Raw genomic sequence first — 20,443 nt, forward strand, 5'->3', positions numbered from 1 at the left:
ATCTCCTACCACAATCCTCCTGCCTGCCTAATATGTCACCTTCAATATTTCATGTTCTTGGACCCCCAGATCAGTTTCCTGCAGCCCGAGCTGCTATAGTAGATCCTTAGAGGATAAAACTTCTATTTGCTATAAGAGAGTGCACCACGTGTTCAGATAAGTCAAGGTTAAAGGTGATCTTGATTTTATAGACTGCAGCGTTCACTTCAGCATCTCAGGGTCTGAGAATCTATGGGTTGTCTGGATGTTGGCATGACACTTATCTGCTAGCTGACTGCAAGCTGCATTAGCTTATATCTAGAATTGGTTTCCAGGACTACAGCTTTTGTCCCCAGAACCTTATGCCTACTGATGCTGAAGTAAAGATGACTAAATGCAGATATGAGAGATACCTACTTCTTACTTAATCAGCGATGCAAGCTGAATTTAGTTTTTGAGGATATATTTTAAACAGAACAACACAAGAGCAAATACGATTAATCATCTAGGATGTCATTAACTCCAGTTTGGAGAGTCTATTTGAGCCCTTCATATGGGCCTTAGTTATGGGTAGAGTGATTGGCATGAGTGCTCTGCACTGGGGTGAATTTTTCACCTATCATATCTACTAGAAAAATCCTTTGCTAAACTAAAATAGATTAATGTATGTGACTGCAGGTACGGTAAATCCTAGTGGCTTTATGTCCTTCCATTAAAGGATGCTGCATCCCACAGTAGTTAGAGCCTGATTCTCATCTCACTTAAGCAGTGCAGATCAGAAGTAACTGCAATGAAGCCAATAGTTACACCAGTATAAAAGATCTGTGCAAGTATGATCAGAATAATGGCTTCTGTGTCATGTCTGCACTATGGTCTAATCAAAATGATTTTCCCTTTTCCTCTGCATTGCAGGGGCATCAGCATACGTTATTGAGATAAAACTGTTTGTTTTCATTATGTTTCAGACATCAATAAGCCATTTGCTTTGTTATCCGAGCAGCGTAGGTGGTGATAAGACAGAAATCTGGCAGTATTAGCACTATACAGTAGATAGGATGAACGAATATTGTTTGCAGAACAAACATTTCCTTTATGAGTAACTGACAGAAAAACCAGGGAATGAGCTTCCTAGAGTTACCTGCACAAATTGTGAATGGCACAAAAGTACTCTTTATGGATATTTTCTATCAGTGAACATGCTGTAGTTACACTGAAAAGCTGTCAGATGTCAGAGATACACAGCCAATGTATAAATCATATTGTTAAATAATGATTTTTTTTAAACTTTCAAACTTAGTTCTGTTTGCAAATCACTCTTATCTTTGAACACTAAAGCTATTGATTTGGTCATGCTCATTTCCTTGAAAATATACTATATTCCATTTGTGCCTGATGCTTCCCAGGATGTCCCTGGGGGTGTGCACCTCTCTACCACCTACCCTGTCTATGCTTGCCTAGGTCAGCTCCCCTGACACTGCCAGCTTCTGGCAACACAAGCGCTGCCATCCAGGCCTCCACAGGCCATGCTCTCTGTACAGGTCAACAATAGGCACACTCCAACACCCGAGTCATCCAAGCATCTCCCTGGAGTGCCCTGCCCCGATCCACTGGACACTCTCAGAATTCCCAGATCCTCTGTTCCCAAAGGAACAACACACCACAGCTTACCAGTTACATCATAGAACACAGCTTCTCTTAACACACAGCACTTAGATTTGTTTATTGAGAAAGCAAGTACAGTATAAGTTTCTGTAACAAAGAACAGGGATTCAATGGTAGCAATGAAAGGTTACATGTAAAATGAAATCATAGCACACATATTAGAGCCTAAACTTAACTTCCAAGACAGTGCCATTTCATACAGAGCAAAAGCTCACCCAGAGTCCTTCCAGCACATTAGAGCCAGGTGTGGTTGTGATCTTCCATTCTTCAGGCAAGCACACTGTCTTTTTGACTCCTCAGTGGAAAGATCCAGAGTTTGTCTGTGTCTCTTCAGTTTGTGGCAAATTGCTGGCACTATTATGATGGGTCTCACACTTTCTCTTCTTTGGGGGGAGGGGTTCAGGGCACCATTTCTTGCCCCTGAATTGGAATATTAATTGTCCCACTAGTGTCCTAGAGGAGGGGAGTGGAGAGGAAGGGACCTGGGCCCACTCTCTACTCCAGGTCCCAACCCAGAGGCCCTGAGGATAATGGAGAACCACTTGAACTGACGGTTCCTTCCCCTGGGCTACTTCCCTCTCCTGCCCTTCAGCTTGGGGGAGGGGCTTCCTGCCCTCCCTTTGCACAAGCCAGTGCCCCTTAGCTAGGGCCTTGGACTTCTTAGCCCACCGCAGCACTTCTCCAAACTTTCCTCTGCTTCCCTTCAAACTGTTCTCTGCTCCAACACCAATCCTTTCTGTTCCAACTCTCACACTGTCTGACTGAAGCAGGGGATTTTATCAGGTGACTGACTGCAGGTGCTCTAATTGGCTTCAAGTGCTCTAATTAATCTATAGCAAACTTTCTTCCCTCTACAGGGAATAAGGCTCCCTTCTAACCCTCTCTTGCTGCCCTCTGGCCATGCTGTATCACAAGTTATAGTCCAAAAATCCATTGTCTTCACTTGCAAACAGGATAATCCTTGCTGCTTCTGTTTTCCTGTCTAGGATCTCCCCCAGAGACTTTGCAATCACTTGATAAGCATTTTGCTCAGACCATAAAATAGGTGTGACATATACAATAATCAGTGTACATGTAGACAGATGGATAGATAAACATCTTCTGCCTGAAAAAAACCTGTTTCTCACCTTTTGATGACCAGCCCCAAGTCAGAGACCTTAAGAACATAATTATCAATGTATATATACATAATGGTTTTCATATTATCCACACGTAAGATTTACAATTATTATGAGGCCCAGTGTGACATGGGCTTTCAGTAGAGACCTATGTTACACTCACTACCAAAATAGTATGTAGATACCAGACCCATGGGATACCTGTAACCTTTATGCATCCCTGTGCCATCTGCCATTTGGCTCCAAGAGCTCCCTGGGTCACAGTGCCTTTCCTGGTTTTGGTGCTTGAGTACAGAGAGATAACCATGCTCTGGCAATGATCTAGGAAGACTATAAGCACAGCTGTGTTCATTTTTTTTCTTCCCCTGCTTTGTGGCTCCTGGAACTGCAGTGATTAGATCAATCTTCCATTTTATCTATCTATCACTTCCCTCTTGGCTCAAGTACAGTAGCTTGGATGTGATTTATTTTCCCTCACTACCAGTATTTCATTTCTGCCACTTCCCTCCAGGGCATAACGTCAGTTTGGAATTTGGCCCTCGTCTTTATATATTTCAGACATGTTTACACTAGACAAAAAGCTTAAGGTAGGGTACTTGGATCCCACTTTTTCCTTTATGTGAGTTGCTCATAACTTTGTGAAGGTAGCACCCCACACTAAAGCTGAATCTGCTGAAACATTCAGAAGTGCCACCAGAAGCCAGATTGCTCTTCTGGAGAAGCAGAAATCTGTGAGAACATCTGCTGATGTCCTAATTCCTCCTTTTTTCTAGCTGCAGGAGTTTTTAGGGTATTTGCGAGTATAACGCAATCTCCACAGGAGGCTTTGAGATATGTAGGGGAGGAGGGCAGCCACAAGGGGTACGGCCCTGGCAGGTGGCACCACCGTAAAGTACGTGAACATGCATAGATGTTGCAATGAGCACATCAACCTATATATTTTTGAGGGCAACAAGTTTTTTTTTCTCTTTAAAATGGCACAACAGGTATTTATGAACCATATTTTTGTCTGTAAACTGTAGCCCCCTCACCTCAGCAGTTTGCATCAGTGACATTAGTACATTGAGAAATGTAGTACAGTATCACTGAAACAACCTGAGATGACTTATCATCCAGCAACATTAACAGATGTGGGCTTTTTTCTGAACATAAGAAAAAGTAAAAGACAAAAAGAATAATTCTATGAGCATATGATTTGCCAAACACGCTCCTATGTGTGCTCCAAAAGCAGTCATAGTAGGTGCCAGAATTCTGGCTGGCAGAAGGCCCATCCAGAGCTTCCCTGAGCCCCCTTATGACACAAATAAACCACTCAGATGGGTTGTATTTAGGAGTCATTCCCAGGTTAGGGTTATAGTTCTGTATCTATACCTCACCCCATGCCTTGCTCCAGAAGGAAGGTAGGAATATGATGGGCTGAGCTTTTCAGATAAAGAGAGAAAGTGGAGTCCTTTTATTTCCTTCAATTTTTTGACTACACCTGTCTCAGGCCCAAGGATATAACACAATTTATAGAAAACTTTTTTGATAAAATATTAAAGCAGGTCTCCATATAAGCCCTGCACTCTCAGATCATGGAAGTAAAACCACAGACCTCTTACAATACCCTCCATGTTTTCTGGTACAAAGCACCTGTAGAGCAATCTCTCTCCAGGTTTGGGGGGGAAGCTGGGATTGCAGTGGAAAGATTTTGCCAGCACTCGGTTTACAGTGTAGGAAGTTTCTAGTATGAGCCTATGCACAATGCTCTGCCAGAATTCAACCCAAAAGCTTTGTATTAAGATCTTTGGATAACATTTCTAAGCCTGGCTACTGATAGAAAGAAGTTGGGTCATGGAATCAGTACTTGTTTCTTCCCCTAGAAATCATAATGAACAGGTCAAGTAATAAATCTGCCCAGCTAGCCAGGTTTGTGTTGGGGTGCTGTAAAATAATTTTGAGCTGTCAAGCTCCTTCCTAATGTTAAAATAAATTACTGAAATTCCATGGCTGTAGAGGGGAAGTGCTTTTTTTATTTGCTGTCATTAAAAGGGAATGCTTCCTTCCTCAATGAAAACCCGAAGGTTACTCTCACTGGTGTGCACTAACACAGTTACATTGCAAAGACAGCATGTGAGCTATAGGATTATTTTTATTGTTATAACATACCCTCTAACCTCAATAAGAAATACATGCTCCTGTATTATTTATTTCCTACTAATTTCCTCTCTTCCCCTCTCTCTCTTTTTGTGCTTTAGCAGATATGCTGGCCTTGGTTTTGTACCACTGGTGGTACATTGATCAGTGATAATAGTAATTTTCATATGGAGATATACAAGAAACCTCCCTGAGTTCATAACCTGCACTCATAGACTCATAGGTCAGAAGGGACCAATCTGATCATCTAGTCTGACCTCCTGCACAAGGCAGGCCACAGAACCCCACCCATCCAATTTTATAACAACCCCTATCCCAGGACCGAGTTATTGAAATCCTCAAAAATGGTTTGAAGACCTCAAGCTGCAGAGACACCACCAGCAAGCGACCCGTGCCCCACGCTGCAGGGGAAGGCGAAAAACCTCCAGGGCACCTGCCAATCCGCCCTGGAGGAAAATTCCTTCCCGACCCCAAATATGGCGATCAGCTAAACCCTGAGCATGTGGGCAAGAGTCACCAGCTAGCACCCAAGAAGGAATTCTCCGCAGCAACTCAGTACCCATCGCATGCAACATCTCCCCGCAGACCATTGAGCAGACCTGTCTGGTGGTAATTCAAGATCAATTGCCCAAATTAACGATCCTATCATAACATCCCCTCCATATACTTATCAAGCTTTGTCTTAAAGCCAGGAAAGTCTTTTGCCCCTACTACTTCCCTCGGAAGGCTATTCCAGAACTTCACTCCCCTAATGGTCAGAAACCTTCATCTAATTTCAAGTCTAAACTTCCTAATATCCAGTTTATACCCATTCGTCCTCGTGGCTACATTAGTACTAAACTTAAATAATTCCTCTCCCTCCCTAACGTTAACCCCCTTGATATATTTATATAGGGCGAGCATATCCCCCCTCAGCCTTCTTTTGGCCAGGCTAAACAAGCCAAGCTCTTTGAGTCTCCTTTCATAAGGCAGTTTTTCCATTCCTCGGATCATCCTCGTAGCCCGTCTCTGAACCTGTTCCAGTTTGAATTCATCCTTCTTGAACATGGGACACCAGAACTGCACACAGTATTCCAGATGGGGTCTCACCAACGCCGTATACAACGGTACTAACACATCCTTATCCTTGCAGGAAATACCCCGCCTGATGCATCCCAAAATCGCATTTGCTTTTTTAACAGCCGTATCACATTGGCGACTCATAGTCATCCTGCTATCAACCAGTACCCCAAGGTCCTTCTCTTCCTCCGTCGCTTCCAACTGATGCGCCCCCAACGTATATCCAAAATTCTTATTATTAATTCCTAAATGCATGACCTTGCACTTTTCACTATTGTATTTCATCCTATTTCTATTACTCCAGTTTACAAGGTGGTTCAGATCTTCCTGAATAGTATCCCTGTCCTTCTCCGTGTTAGCAATACCCCCCAGCTTCGTGTCATCCGCAAACTTTATTAGCACATTCCCGCTCTTTGTGCCAAGGTCAGTAATAAAAAGGTTAAATAGGATCGGTCCCAAAACCGATCCTTGAGGGACTCCACTGGTGACCTCCTTCCAGTCCGACAGTTCACCTTTCAATATGACCCTCTGGAGTCTCCCCTTTAACCAGTTCCTTATCCACCTTACAACTTTCATATTCACTCCCAGCTTTTCCAATTTAACTAACAGCTCCGTGTGCGGAACCGTGTCGAACGCCTTACTGAAATCTAGGTAAATTATATCTACCGCATTTCCTTTATCTAAGTAATCCGTCACCTTCTCAAAGAAGGAGATCAGATTGGTTTGGCACGATCTACCTTTAGTAAATCCGTGTTGCAATTCGTCACAATTCCCATTGACCTCTATGTCCTTAACTACTTTCTCCCTTAAAATTTTTTCGAAGACCTTACATACTACAGACGTCAAGCTAACAGGCCTATAATTACCCGGATCGCTCTTATTCCCTTTCTTAAAAATAGGAACTACATTAGCAATCCTCCAGTCATACGGCACAACCCCCGAGTTTATCGATTGCTTAAAAATTCTCGCTAACGGGCTCGCAATTTCACGCGCCAGTTCCTTTAATATCCTCGGGTGGAGATTGTCCGGGCCCTCCGACTTTGTCCCATCGAGCTGTTCAAGTACGGCCTCTACCTCAGTTGCAGTAATATCCACTTCCATATCCACATTCCCGTTTATCATCCCTCCATCATCGCAAGGTTCCTCACTAGTCTTATTAAAAACCGAGGCAAAGTACTTGTTTAGATGTTGGGCCATGCCTAGGTTATCCTTAACCTCCATTCCATCCTCAGTGTATAGCGGCCCCACTTCTTCTTTCTTTGTTTTCTTCTTATTTATGTGGCTGTAGAACCTTTTACTATTGGTTTTGATTCCCTTTGCAAGTTCCAGTTCAATGCGGCTTTTAGCCTTCCTCACTTTATCCCTACATGTTCTGACCTCAGCAAGGTAGCTTTCTTTACTGATCCTGCCTTCCTTCCACTCCCTGTAAGCTTTCTGCTTTTGTCTAATCCCCTCTCTGAGTTGCTTGCTCATCCAGTTTGGCCTACAACTCCTGCCCATGGTTCTTTTCCCCTTTCTCGGGATGCAGGCTTCCGACAGTCTCCGCAGCTGTGACTTAAAGAAATTCCAGGCCTCCTCCACATTTAAATCCACTAATTCCTCCATCCAGTCCACTTCCCTAACTAATTTCCTTAACTCTTTAAAATTAGCCCTGGAGAAGTCAAGAACCCTAATCGCAGATCTACATTTGTTTATCCTTCCATCTAGTTTGAACTGAATCAGCTCATGATCACTCGAACCAAGGTTGTCCCCTACCACCATTTCTTCTACGAGGTCCTCACTGCTCACCAACACCAAGTCTAAAATGGCATCCCCTCTTGTAGGTGCTTCAACTACTTGATGAAGAAATCCATCCGCTATCACATCCAGAAAAATCTGACCCCTATTATTCGTGCAAGTACTCGTCCTCCAGTCTATATCCGGGAAGTTGAAGTCCCCCATAATCACACATTTCCCCTTTGTGTTTACTTCATTAAAGACATTAAAGAGGTCTCTATCCATATCCCAATCCGATCCCGGCGGTCTGTAGCACACCCCAAGCACTATCTCAGGGGAAGCTCTAGTTGCTTTTTTACCCAGCGTGATTTTTGCCCAGACGGACTCTGTCTTATCCATTCCATCGCATCTTATTTCGCTACATTTAATTTCATCATTGATGTACAAGGCTACTCCCCCACCTTTGCCTTTCTTCCTGTCTTTTCTGAACAGCACATAGCCTTCAATACCCGTGCTCCAGTCATGAGTACTATTCCACCAGGTTTCGGTAATCCCTATAATATCCGGCTTCACTTCCTGCACGAGTAACTCCAGTTCCTCCATCTTGTTACCTAGGCTCCTCGCATTAGTGTACAAACCTTTTAATTTTCGGCGTTTGGCGTCAGTGACATTATTTCCCCCGTCGTGCACAAACTTTCTACCACCAGCATCACCCGTTACTCTGGTTTCTACTCCACTATTCCTCCTTGGATCAAATCTTGGGGCCGCAAGGGTATCCCCGCTCACTTTGTTTACTTCCCTCTCCAGGTTATGTTCTGGCGTGGAGATCTCCCGAACATTTCCCAACCATCTCCCCCAACTTTCTAGTTTAAAGCCCTCTTGATGAGGTCGGCGAGCCTCCATCCTAGAATTCTATTTCCCTCCTTGCTGAGATGAAGTCCATCGTGAGCAAACAGTCGTCTATCCGTAAATGCGTCCCAGTGACCGTACATCCCAAAGCCCTCCTTATAACACCACTCCCTGAGCCATCTGTTGATCGCCATAATCTTGTCACTCCTTCGTCGCCCCGCTCTAGGAACCGGCAGAATCCCACTGAAGATCACCTGAGCCTCGATGTCTTTAAGCCTCTTCCCCAGTCTGACATAGTCCTCCTTGATACAGTCCAGTGAGTAACTAGCCGTGTCGTTCGTTCCCACATGAAGGATAATCAATGGATTTTTTCCCGCTCCCGCTAAGATCGTATTCAGGCTCAAGTCCACATCCTGTATCTTAGCCCCCGGCAGACAGCACACTCTTCTGTTCTCCCGATCAGGTCTAGTTACAGGCCTGTCTACTCTTCTCAGTAGAGAGTCTCCAATCACGTAGACTTGCCTTTTCCTGGTGACAATGCGATTCTCTGGTCTATCCCCCACAGCAGCTGGCTGTGATTCCTCCCGATTTGTATTCGCCCTCACAATCCTCCTACGGCTCGTACTTGATGTCGCCTCCACTGACTGCTCCCCTCCATCTGCAGGACTAGCTGCTTGCCTCTTCTTCCTTGCCGTTACTCCTTCAGCAGCCTGCTGTGTTCCATTTTCATTTCCCAACTCAGCAAACCTATTCCTGAGTTCTGTTTGTCCATCGCTGGCCCGTCTTATCCTCCGTCTGGTTCTCCTAGTGACATGCTTCCACCGTCCACTTTCCTCACCCAGCAGTCCCTCCTCAGAGTCCTTAGGTCCTTCTTTTGTCTGCTCGCCTGAGCTTGTCCCCTGTGCCTCATCATGTCTGTGTTCCATCATCTGCTCAAATCCCCTTCTAAACTCAGCCAGAGTTTCCACTTGCATCTCCAGTCCCCTTACCTTTTCCTCCAGCAGCTCTATCAGACGACACTTCATGCAGATGAAACTCCTTTCAGGTGCTCCCTCTAGGACCATGTACATGCCGCAGCTGCCGCACCCAGTCATCCTCAGTGTGTCTGCACCTGCTGCCTCTGTCTCCATCGTAGCGCTGCAACTCTGTGCCTGGCAATCCACAGCTCACACCGCACCGCAGGCCACCGACAAGCGCAGGGCTGCCTCTTCCCTGGTCTGCCTTCCCAGTTCCTCTGCCTTGGTCTCCCCTGCAACCTCCCCCTGGAAACTCCCACTGAAACTCCCCTGTTAGCCGCTCTGTTCGCCGCCTCCTGTGCCGCTGCAGCTGACTGCACTCTTTTTCTCACCAATGCAACATACCTGTATTTCCATGCTGTTGATCAAGTTGATACTTCCCTTCATTTTCTCATTGGAATTAAATGTTATTCAACCATATGTCTCCCTTTTCATATCAATGTAAATTTATAAATGAGGAATTTGGATGTTTGTTATTCTAGATATTTAAAATAGCAAGTGTTTGTGATTTCTTTTAAATGAAGCCATTAATGATCTGCTGCTGAAAGGTGCTGTTCTTCTCCAACTCCCACTGACTTCAGGGGGGACTGAGGGTTCCCAGCGCTCAGCAGAATCTGTCTGCATAGAAGCAAGTAGAATTTTCATGCTTAGATTCAGGAGATACCACTAAAACTGATATGTGAACATTTTTTGTTAAAAGTGATGGTTAGCTCAGTAGTACTTTGGCCACCTGCACTCATGATGGCTTGATTCAGATTCATGGGGAAAATATAATGCTAGGAACCATGAGGCCTCATTCAGGAAGAGCCCGTAAAGAAAAACATATGGTTTGTCCCTTACAGACCATACAGAGTTATTTAAAGCTTTGTGCTGCAATGTAGTCGCTAATCTAGGATGTGGTTGTCACAGCTGTTACTTAGACGTGCAGGGGAGTGAGAGGGGATAAGACTCTCCTTACTCCCTACACACCTGTGCTCAGATTGCAACTGACCATGGTGGGAGAGAGCGGAGGCTACTTACCTGTTGTTCTGCTCTGCAAACAAATGTGCAGGAAGGGTACAGGGAATGAAAGGAACCCTGGTTCTCAACCTCACCTACTCCCTGAATCCACCATGATGTTAGTCTTGCTATGGTGGATTTTTGTTTGATAAATTGCAGCATAATATAGGGCCATGTTAACAGTTCTCAGCTTCATAAAAACAAGATTTGCAGCTTTCCAGTTTATTTGTTTTTCTCAAACTACATGAAGCTTTGCTCCAGGAAGTATGCTGATGGAAATAATCCCTGATTAATTATTCATCTCTAATTAATCTCTCTATAGTTGTTGTATCACAGCTGGAAAACCCTGAGTGATTGGGGAAAATACTATTAAAAGTAAACTGATTTTATTGTAATACATTTCTATTAAATGAAGAATAATTTAATATGCTCTCATCTGTTAAAGGGTGAACCAGGTTTCATTGGTCCACAAGGAGAACCTGGATTACCAGGGTTACCAGGAACAAAGGTAAGTTTAGCTTCTCCCATATACTCACATATATTATAATGGATTTCTTCGTGTTAATGACCAAAAAAAAAGTTAAAGTGAAGTTGAGGTTCTGTAATCAGGAATTTAAGGATGAAAATCCTTATAAGAATGTGGTACTTATAAAAAACTGCCAAGAAGTTTAGAGATCAGGTTAAAACTTTAAACTGCACCCAAAATTTGGAAATATTAAAATTCATGCTTTTGATACCCAGGTTACTTTAAATTTACCCTGCAGTGTACCCTGAGAAAATCAGAAAGTGAGACTACTTAACCATTCATAGCCATCTCAAGCTCCTTAGCTGCCTTAGTCAACGTAGCTTCTTTAAAGCTACCAAAAGCTTAAATTAGGCCATGAGACCCAACATGCCAGTATGGACAATCTATCTTAATAACTTTTAAGAAATGGACTCCAAGCAATGAAACTTTGATCCTGTGCACTAGATCTTGAATATATAAATCCATTAAACATTGTTCTTTCTCTCTCCTTCTGTCTGTTCTTTTGCAACTGAGTGGGAAATAAAGTTAAAAGAATTTTTGAAGTCTTGTGGACTCACCTATTGAGAGTCAAATTTTGTGAACCTATTGTCCCATTCACTTCAGATTTGGAAGGAAAAAATGGAACTCCAGACCAATTCTGAAGCCAACTTTCCATTTTTAAAATGTTGTATGTATTTTAAGGTAATACTGGAGAATGCAAAACAAGCGTTGAATGGAAAGTTTCAACCTTAACTATGAAGTGGTGCTGTTTCTGTCCATTTCTATGAGAGGACACGATTTATTCCTAAGATGCTAGAGTCCCTAATTGCTTCATTAGCCATCTCCACCCCTTACATACAGCCCCAACTCAGTATTCTACACCTGTATTACTTCTAGATGTGACTACTACAATGAACTTTACCTTGGGCAAAGTGTGAAAAGCACTCCACAGCTCTCACTTGTGCAGAATGCTAGGGTGAGCCAGCAAAAGTGGTTTGTTCGCTGCAGTGGCTGCCAATACACTCATTTAGAACACTGGAACTAACTCACTCAAGGGTTATGAGAATGGAAGTAAGAGGCAGCACTACCTTAACTTTGCTCCCTTCTGTCTATGCCTTATTCTGGTCTTTTGTTACATACTATTTCTCAGAAAATATAGTCTTGTTCAACAGAAAATGACTCAGATTAATTTACAGAAAACATCCACTTCTGCTTTCAGGAATGCTGTAAATTTACCTAGGAAAAATAGTCTCCATCCCATTAGAGCTCTCAGATGGACTTAAAAGTACATACTATTTAGTTTTTCTGAACTGACTTTGTACTATACTAAAGGTTGCCAGTGGTTTGTGATGCGTACAGACATGTGTGTTGTAATCTTTGACAGGGTGAAAGAGGAGAAGCAGGGCCTCCTGGAAAGGGTGAGCGAGGTGAACCTGGAGTTCCTGGGCCAAAGGTGAGTCTGGTTTAACACTGGCAATGTTTTATTAGTTTTATAGATATAAATATTCAATAACTGCTTCAAGTAACCAGAACAAAACTTTGAAAGTGAGCTTTAAAGGAGAACATGGTAAATTCATCCCTGTACCCTGCTACTACTCGGGCAGTTGGCCTCTGCGACCATGGCTACACTGCTATTTTTAGTGTGTTAGATCATCACAGCTAGTGTGTGGACATCTGCCCGAGCTTGAAATTATACCTCCAGCAGCAGTGTAGAGATACCCACAGTTTAGTCCAGAAGCCAGAGGTAGCATAGTGTTCACAACTGCAGAATTAGGCCCTAAGTGGAATCCATTATTTGGACTGAAGGAGACAGATCCTCAGATGGTATAAATTGTGATGGAGCTATGGCAACTGACAAAGGTGAAGCTCTGCCCTGATGTGTCTATAAGCGCCCTAGTTTGAGCTGTTCGAACACTGTGACCTTTCAAGTTCAGAGAAAATCCATTCTGCTTCTTGTTTTCTAAGAAAAAATAAAGAAATAACTCTAAATACATTTTAATATCTTCCAAGCATTTTCTACTGCATTGGTGTTTGAGTTTTCTACTCTTGGCATATCTTGAAATGGTAGTCTGGCTTCTCTGTCAGGTAGATCTTTATTCATCTGTACTTCCTGGGAAAACTATTGTGGTAACACTTTATTTTAGCAGTACTATTCTGTAAACACTAATCACTTCTTAGTTCTTGGAGGGCCTAACGGTACAGTGGGCATCCCCTGCAAGCCAGAATTATTTCTGCCAGCCTCTGCAAGAATCAATAAGAGAATACTTGGTGAAATTCCTGTGGAAGAAGGGAACCAATAGCATGTGCACATTGATACTAAATAATTCATTATTCTGAATGCTATTAAACTCAGTACTAGATGGATTCATGAGGTTGTTCATAGAAAATAAAATGTTTCCACTGCTCTCTACTAATATAGCCAGAGCTAATCTCTTTTCCTCTCCCCTTTCCTTTCTCTCTCATTTTTCTTCTGTCCATCTTTTATGTCTTCCTCACACAGGGGAAATCAGGCGAATCTGGAACTAGAGGCCCAAAGGGGTCAAAGGTCAGTGTCAGCTGAATTGCCCTTTTTGGTGTAATATGAAGATTTTCAGGGTAAATTATTAGTAATATCCCATTGACTTTGATTTAGAAAGAAATGATAACTGATCCTGCAGTCTTCATACAAGCAAAACTCCCATGGGTTTCATTGGACTTCTTAACTGTAAGGTCTGCAGAATCAAGCGCTATATATTTTGTATGCCATGATTGTGCTCTTTCTTTCTCTGTTGTAACATCTTAAAATGATTAGTTTCTTTTTTGTCTGTTCTCTTTTTCCATGTACCTACTTTCTCTCTCTCTCTCTCTGTTTGATGGTTGTGTACTAATCCATTTTCTTTGAAATGGGAGGAAAGAGCTGTTAAACTTGGTACTTTCCACATTTTACCTATCCAATAACCATTGAAAAGTATTTGATTTAAATATAATTTCTTATTGTTATTCTGCTGATCTTTTGTGGAGGTTTGTGGCTGTTTATTTTGAATCTTGGGCAATGAGATGTACCAGGCTTAGGTCTCTCAGATTTGTCTTCTAGATAGTTGAAAAATTACAGTGGACCTTGACAAAGAGTTAAAGCTTCAATACCAAAGTGTACACAAAAGCAGTGACAGTAAAAATTTTCAATGGATTTGCAATTTTTTTTGCAAAATCTTATGCTTACTAGTGTCAACCAGTTTATACTATGGGGTCCACACAAAATAAAACTGTAATATTTATTCATTTGTTTAAATCACTTTGAGAGAACAATCATTTCTATATTGCTTGCAACGTTGACCCTAATTTGGCAGTATATCTCCATTTGGCAAAACACATAAGCACACAGTTAAAGTTAAGTAAGTGCTTCAGTCCCATTGACTTCATAAAGTTAAGCATATGCTCATAGTGAATAATACAATGTAAAAAGTGGTTCACAGAACCAAGGTGGTGTAAATAACAATTAAAGACTCCTGATTTCTTTTCTTCTTTGTGCTGAGGAACTTGGTCACCACTGGAATGTTATTCACATAATAATGTGGTTTTTTAGGTCTTGTCTACACAACAGAGTTAGGTTGATGTAACTTTGGAAGTGTCTACACTTAAATTTTGCTCCCACTGATGTAACCCGCCTGTTACACCAACTTAATAACACCATCTCCATAAGCCATGTAGAGTCAAGGTCAATGTAGTTAGGTCAACACAGAGTGAGTGTAGAACACATTGCTTCTCTTGACTGATACTGGCTTTCAGAAGCAATCCCACAATTAATACAAGCACTCCTGTTGAGAACGTGCACCATCAACACAAGAAACAAAGTGTAGACACACACAGGGAATGTAATTACTGTGGCAGCTGTATGCCGACGTAAGCTAGGTCAACTTAACTTTGTAGTGTAGACCTGGCCTTAGTGCCTGATCCTACACCAAGTCAATGGAATTTTCACCACTAAATTCAGTGTGTGCAGGATTAAGTCTTAGTAGCACTTTTCACCCATAGGTTGTAAGCATTTACTTTCACAAAAGGGAGCCCTTGGGAGAGTGAGAGGTTAATAAAGGGTTTAACCTGTCGAGAGAGAGAGAGAGAGATAAAAAGCACTGTCTATTTCTGAGACCTCCATCATTGTAGTATCTGATCATCTCCCAGATATTCTGGTGTGTATCCACACAACATTGCAATGAGGTAGAGAACTATTATTTTTATTTCACAGAAAAGCCACAGACAACCAGATTTTCAAAGGTATTGAGGCACCTAAAGATGCAGATAGGTGCACAATGGGATTTTCAAAAATCCCTGAGCAGATTAGTCATCTAATGAGATTTAGACACCTGAGCACTTTTGCAAATCTGTGTAGGGACCTGTCTGCTTTTTTATGCATCTAAATACCTTTGGAAATCTGGCCCAGAGAGGCTAAGTGACTGCCCAGAATTACGCAGGAACTGTGTGGCAGAACTGGGAAATGAACTCAGATTTTTAAGCAATACGCCGGTGCCGTAGCCACAGGTCCACCACACCTCTCTCACTGCAGAAAAGACAGATGGAAGCAATGTTAGTATCTCCTCCCACTGTGCACCTCTCTTTTTTCTCATATGCACCCTTCTCTTATCATTATTAAATTAATAATCCTCATTTATACCAGTATCACAAAAGCAAGTATAGATCTAAACAAGAGTAAGAGTACCAGTGTTTAATTGAATTTACTGACACTAATGCCAAACACTAAAGCTTGCTGTGAAAGCGGCTGTGAATGTAAAATAAGTCCCAGGCATTAGATTTCAGGTTATGATGACAAGGACCACTCACAAAGTTTGCCCTTACGGATGAAGTTTTCTCCGCCCCTCTGAGCTTATTAGTGACAGCCAGGAGGAAAAAGATGAGTGAGATGATAAAGATCTTTATTCCATCTGAGATACTAGGGCAAAGAAATCATTAAATGCTGGCAACAGTGATGTGGTGGTAAGAGAGGCAATGACTGAGGAAAGAAGTTCTGCAGCCCCAATGGGAGTAATGAGCACAGAAGGAAATGAATGTGCTGTTTGAAAAGTCCCTTTTGAAGAAGTTGTGTGGCAATTGCGGAGGGTGTGTCTACACAGCTGTTAAACACCTGGGTATGTCTACACCCGTGTCTGGTCCATGTCAGCTGGCTCAGGCTCATAGAGCTTGGGCTGTGGGGCTGTAAAATTGCAGTGTAAAAATTTGGACCCTGGGACCATGTGAGGGGGGAGGGTCCCAAAACTCAGGCTCCAGCCTGAGCCCAAAGATTTACACTATAATTTTACAGTCCTGCAGCCCAAGCCCCTTGAGTCTGAGTCAGTGACACAGACCAGCCACAAGTGTAGACATACCCTGAGTGACTTACCCCTTGAGCTTCCTTGTGAAGCTTCTGATAGTGGGGTATCCAGACCATCAAGAATGGGGAAGTTGTTTAAATGATCTAATTTTCAGTCTGCTGTTTATTTGATCCTTTGTTATTTCTTAAGCTACCCCGGTAATGTATTATGTAGTAAATGCTACACACAAAGAGCCAAACTCTGTTCTCAGTTGCAACAGTCTCAATCCTCACACTCCATTAACTTCAGTGGATTTATCCCTATGTAACTAAAACCTATATTCTATTTGTTTTTAAACCCATGTCAAGTTTTTTTATTTTGTTTTTAAAAATAAAGTATATGCTTGACTTGGAGGGTAATAAAAATATTTAAACTATTGAACAGATTGTTTATCTTTGTTTGCTTACAAATATTACTTTTCCATAGGGTGATCCTGGAGACGAAGGTGATTCAGGAGCAATAGGTCCTAGGGTAAGTGTACTTCATTTTAACACAGGGATTTGGAGCTGTGCTCTGGCTCCGGAGCAAGCTCCAGGCAAAAACCTGCAGCTCCACTGCTCCGGAACTGCTCCGCCCTTCAGCTGTGGGCTCTACTCCAAAGCCTTGTTTTAACCTGTCCAATGGAAATCTCAGTTGTTACTTGTAGGCCAAGACAACAACTACAGTTGAAAGTGAGTTAGCACGAGCCAGGGTTAAACGTGATTGTTACTAACATGGTTGTGTCATGAAGAGGGTTTCTAACTGGAGTTCAGTGTCAACAGAGAAAGCTATGTTATAAATCATACTCTAGATGCCTAGAAGATTAGTAATATCTTTTACTGGACCACCTTCTGGTGGTGAGAGAGACACGCTTTTGAGCTCTGTGTAAGCTCACCCACCTTGTCTCTCTAGTATCCTGGAATCGACACAGCTACAACAACACTGCATAGAAGATGTCGTCTTTCAGTGTTGTTTGACTAATATTTGCCCTGCTGTAGCAGTCTCTTGATTTTCAGGTGAAGTTTAAAGTGTTGGTATGGATCTATCCTATAAAATCCTAAATCGTCTGGATCCCATCCATCTGGAAGATCCTCTCCCCCCAGGCTTTCTCTAAGGAAGGACGAGAGTAGATTGGGAAGCTGACTGAGAGGATAGGGGGATTCTGGATTGGAAGATGATGTTTGAGGTTTGCAAAATTTCATAGGCAGGGTCTGGTTTTTCACTTGAATGATCCAAGAGTGTAGGCCTGACACAGCACCTTCTTTCAGTGGTTTATCTAAATGGTTTTATGTATTGGTGTTACCTGTTGGAGCACAATGCATTGTGTTATGATTTACTCATTCATATTTATCTTTTTAAAAATGTTTGTTCCTCTTAAAACAACCTTTGGTTTTAGGCTAACTTTTGCAGACTGTGATTTATTGAAAATGCTATAAAGTGATAAAATATACCGTACTGAGCTCTAGAAAAAAGTTCAGGAAACAAATGTGAATGAATAAATAGTGCAAGTGTCAGAAAACAACTCCATCTCTACACTAGGTCATGGAAACTATACAAAAAACATGCTTATGATAGTTGTGTTTAAACAGTATTGTTGCTTGCACAGGCTCAGCTGCAGTGTGAAAGAGGCTTGGGTCAATATTTCTTTTCTGAAAACCTCTTTAATTAAAATATAAAAATATGAGAAAGAGACTAATGAGTTTTGGGGCCCAAATGGAGACACAAGATTCAGATCTAAACTTTGCTTCTGGTTCTCATCTTTATCGTGGGCCAGCCAAAACCTGGATCTTAACAACCCTTAACTTTTCAGCTCAGGGAGATCTTGCAAACAAATGCTGACTATAGAATAAAACAGTCTCAGACAGACTAAACGAGACTAGGATAGAACAATCAGTCACTAAGAGTTTGTGTGCTTGATTCAAATAATGTAGTGTTTGGGGGATGTGTTACAGGGTCCACCTGGACAAAAGGGAGACCAAGGTGCAACAGAGATCATTGACTACAATGGCAATATCCATGAAGCTCTGCAGGTATGTGAACATAAAGAAGCTCAAATGAACCAGTACAGGAAAAACAGCTCTTTGGCGTAATTATATTTTTCTTTTGCATAGGACATGAAATTACTGCACCATAGTATCTTATAGATTTGCTAGAAATATTAATTAGGAATCTCCTGCGCTTGGAAGCTAGATTTTCTTTTTGGTGTTACACAAAGAGTTTCCTTGATACAGTGGTGAGGGAATTAGGTGTATATATCCCCTGGACTGTATTGACATCATCTGATGAGGCCAGAACTGATTCCTTGCTGGGTCAACAGCTGTTAGTGCTAAATTCATCTTATAAACCACTTACACAGATCCCACAGAAGTGTCTGCTTTTCAGTTCAAGAAGAATAATATTGACCATCTTTCTTTGTCTTTTTCTTCTCCTCCTCCTCTTGCTCTTTCCACAAAATGTAAAGAGCAGAAACTTTGAGGTTTGGAAACTAACTCACTTGACTCCATTAGCAAGCTGTGGATTCAATCAGCATCTTGAATTAGGATCCTTAGCAGTAAATATACACTTCTACCCTGATATAACGCGACCCGATATAACACAAATTTAGATATAACGCAGTAAAGCAGCACTCCAGGGGGGAGGGGCTGCATGCTCTGGCGGATCAAAGTAAGTTCGATATAATGTGGCTTCACCTATAATGCAGTAAGATGTTTTGGCTCCCAAGTACAGCATTATATCGGGGTAGAGGTGTATTAAATACACTCGCATTGGTGGCCTTATTTACTCAGCCCTAGAAAAATAATGTTTTACAAAAAGGGTGAGTGAATGTTCACATGAAAGCCAAATGTACCAGGGTGACTTGCAAGCTATGAGAACAGTATTTGGTGGTCTTGCTTACTACCAATTTAGTCCTATGAGATGACAAGCACTCACCCGCAATTTTTATTGTGCCAAATTCTTGGAGGTTCTGGGACTTGCAACTCCTATTGAAGTTAATAGGAATTTTCAGTATTCAAGGAGTGCTCAGTACCTCTCAGAATGTAAGTAGAAGTTGACAGAGTTCACAGGATCCAATGCCTCTGTCTGAATTTTTATACAATTTGGGAAGACATCATAAAGCAGCCTAGAGGACTAAGACCAATTTACAGTTGCTCGAGTTCGTGCCTTCTATTCCATTTCATGTGTCACTGGAGAATCAAAGATCTTAGTCCATCAACACAGAAAACTGGGATATAGAAATTATCACCACAGTTCAAGCAAGAACCCTGCAGTTTATGTATCTTTGACTTAGAGAACCAGACACAAAATACATAAGTGAATCTCTCTTTGGGTCTGTTCCTAGTCCTCACACAGGCAAAAGTGAATAGCTGAAGTGGAAATTTTACCTTTGGAGGAACTGCAGGATCAGGTGCTTTATATATTAAAATTTTAAATATATAGTTAGAAATGAACACTGAATATTAAATTAAATATATAGCTTGAAATGAATGTGAAAACTGTAAATTACTGCATTTGGCATAATTAATTTAGTTATTTGTCCTGTAAATTAGCAGAATTGAATTTTTCTTCTATTTTAAAACTCTTTAAATACTTCCATATATAGGGTGAATGCAAATACACCACTGTATAAAAAGCCATCTGCTAGAGATTTCGGTTCCAAAGTTAGCTTGTATTGATATGATTCTAGTTTTATAAAAAAAAATATTCTTTATTGTGCAATTCTCTAAAATAGTGTATGATTATATGCCTATTAAACTGAATAAGACTAAATCTTATATTTAGATAGATGCATTAGATGTATAAGCATCTTTGTTGGCACATAGTAAAACTATTTTCATGACTAAATACTGCCTGCCTTATTTGTGCAAGTGGTTACAATGAAAAAACCTGTGTGAGTAAGTTAAGCACAATTCAGCCCTGTGTTTAATCAATATAGCCAAGTAATTTTGTATTGCCTTTTGAGAATTTTCACTCCTTTTTGTTCGCTCTATCTTCTTTGAAACACAAAAAAATTACCTATCTTACTATTTTGCCTTTTTCCATTACAAAAAAACTGATCTGGCCCTCCTCCAAATGTTTTAAATG

The 20,443-nt window shown here is 41.6% G+C and overlaps 1 protein-coding gene across 1 annotated transcript in view; it reads left to right on the forward strand.

The window, feature by feature from the left end:
- Positions 1 to 20,443, forward strand: part of COL25A1 (collagen type XXV alpha 1 chain) — a 446,709-nt gene that overhangs the window by 378,260 nt on the left and 48,006 nt on the right. Inside the window, exons 21-25 of the mRNA XM_050946748.1 lie at positions 10,980 to 11,042; positions 12,424 to 12,492; positions 13,540 to 13,584; positions 16,808 to 16,852; positions 18,313 to 18,390. Coding sequence (XP_050802705.1) covers positions 10,980 to 11,042; positions 12,424 to 12,492; positions 13,540 to 13,584; positions 16,808 to 16,852; positions 18,313 to 18,390 — 300 coding nt within the window. The remainder of the gene's footprint in view (positions 1 to 10,979; positions 11,043 to 12,423; positions 12,493 to 13,539; positions 13,585 to 16,807; positions 16,853 to 18,312; positions 18,391 to 20,443) is intronic.

The sequence above is a fragment of the Gopherus flavomarginatus genome, chromosome 3 (assembly GCF_025201925.1).
Source record: "Gopherus flavomarginatus isolate rGopFla2 chromosome 3, rGopFla2.mat.asm, whole genome shotgun sequence".
NCBI classification, from domain to species: Eukaryota; Metazoa; Chordata; order Testudines; family Testudinidae; genus Gopherus; species Gopherus flavomarginatus.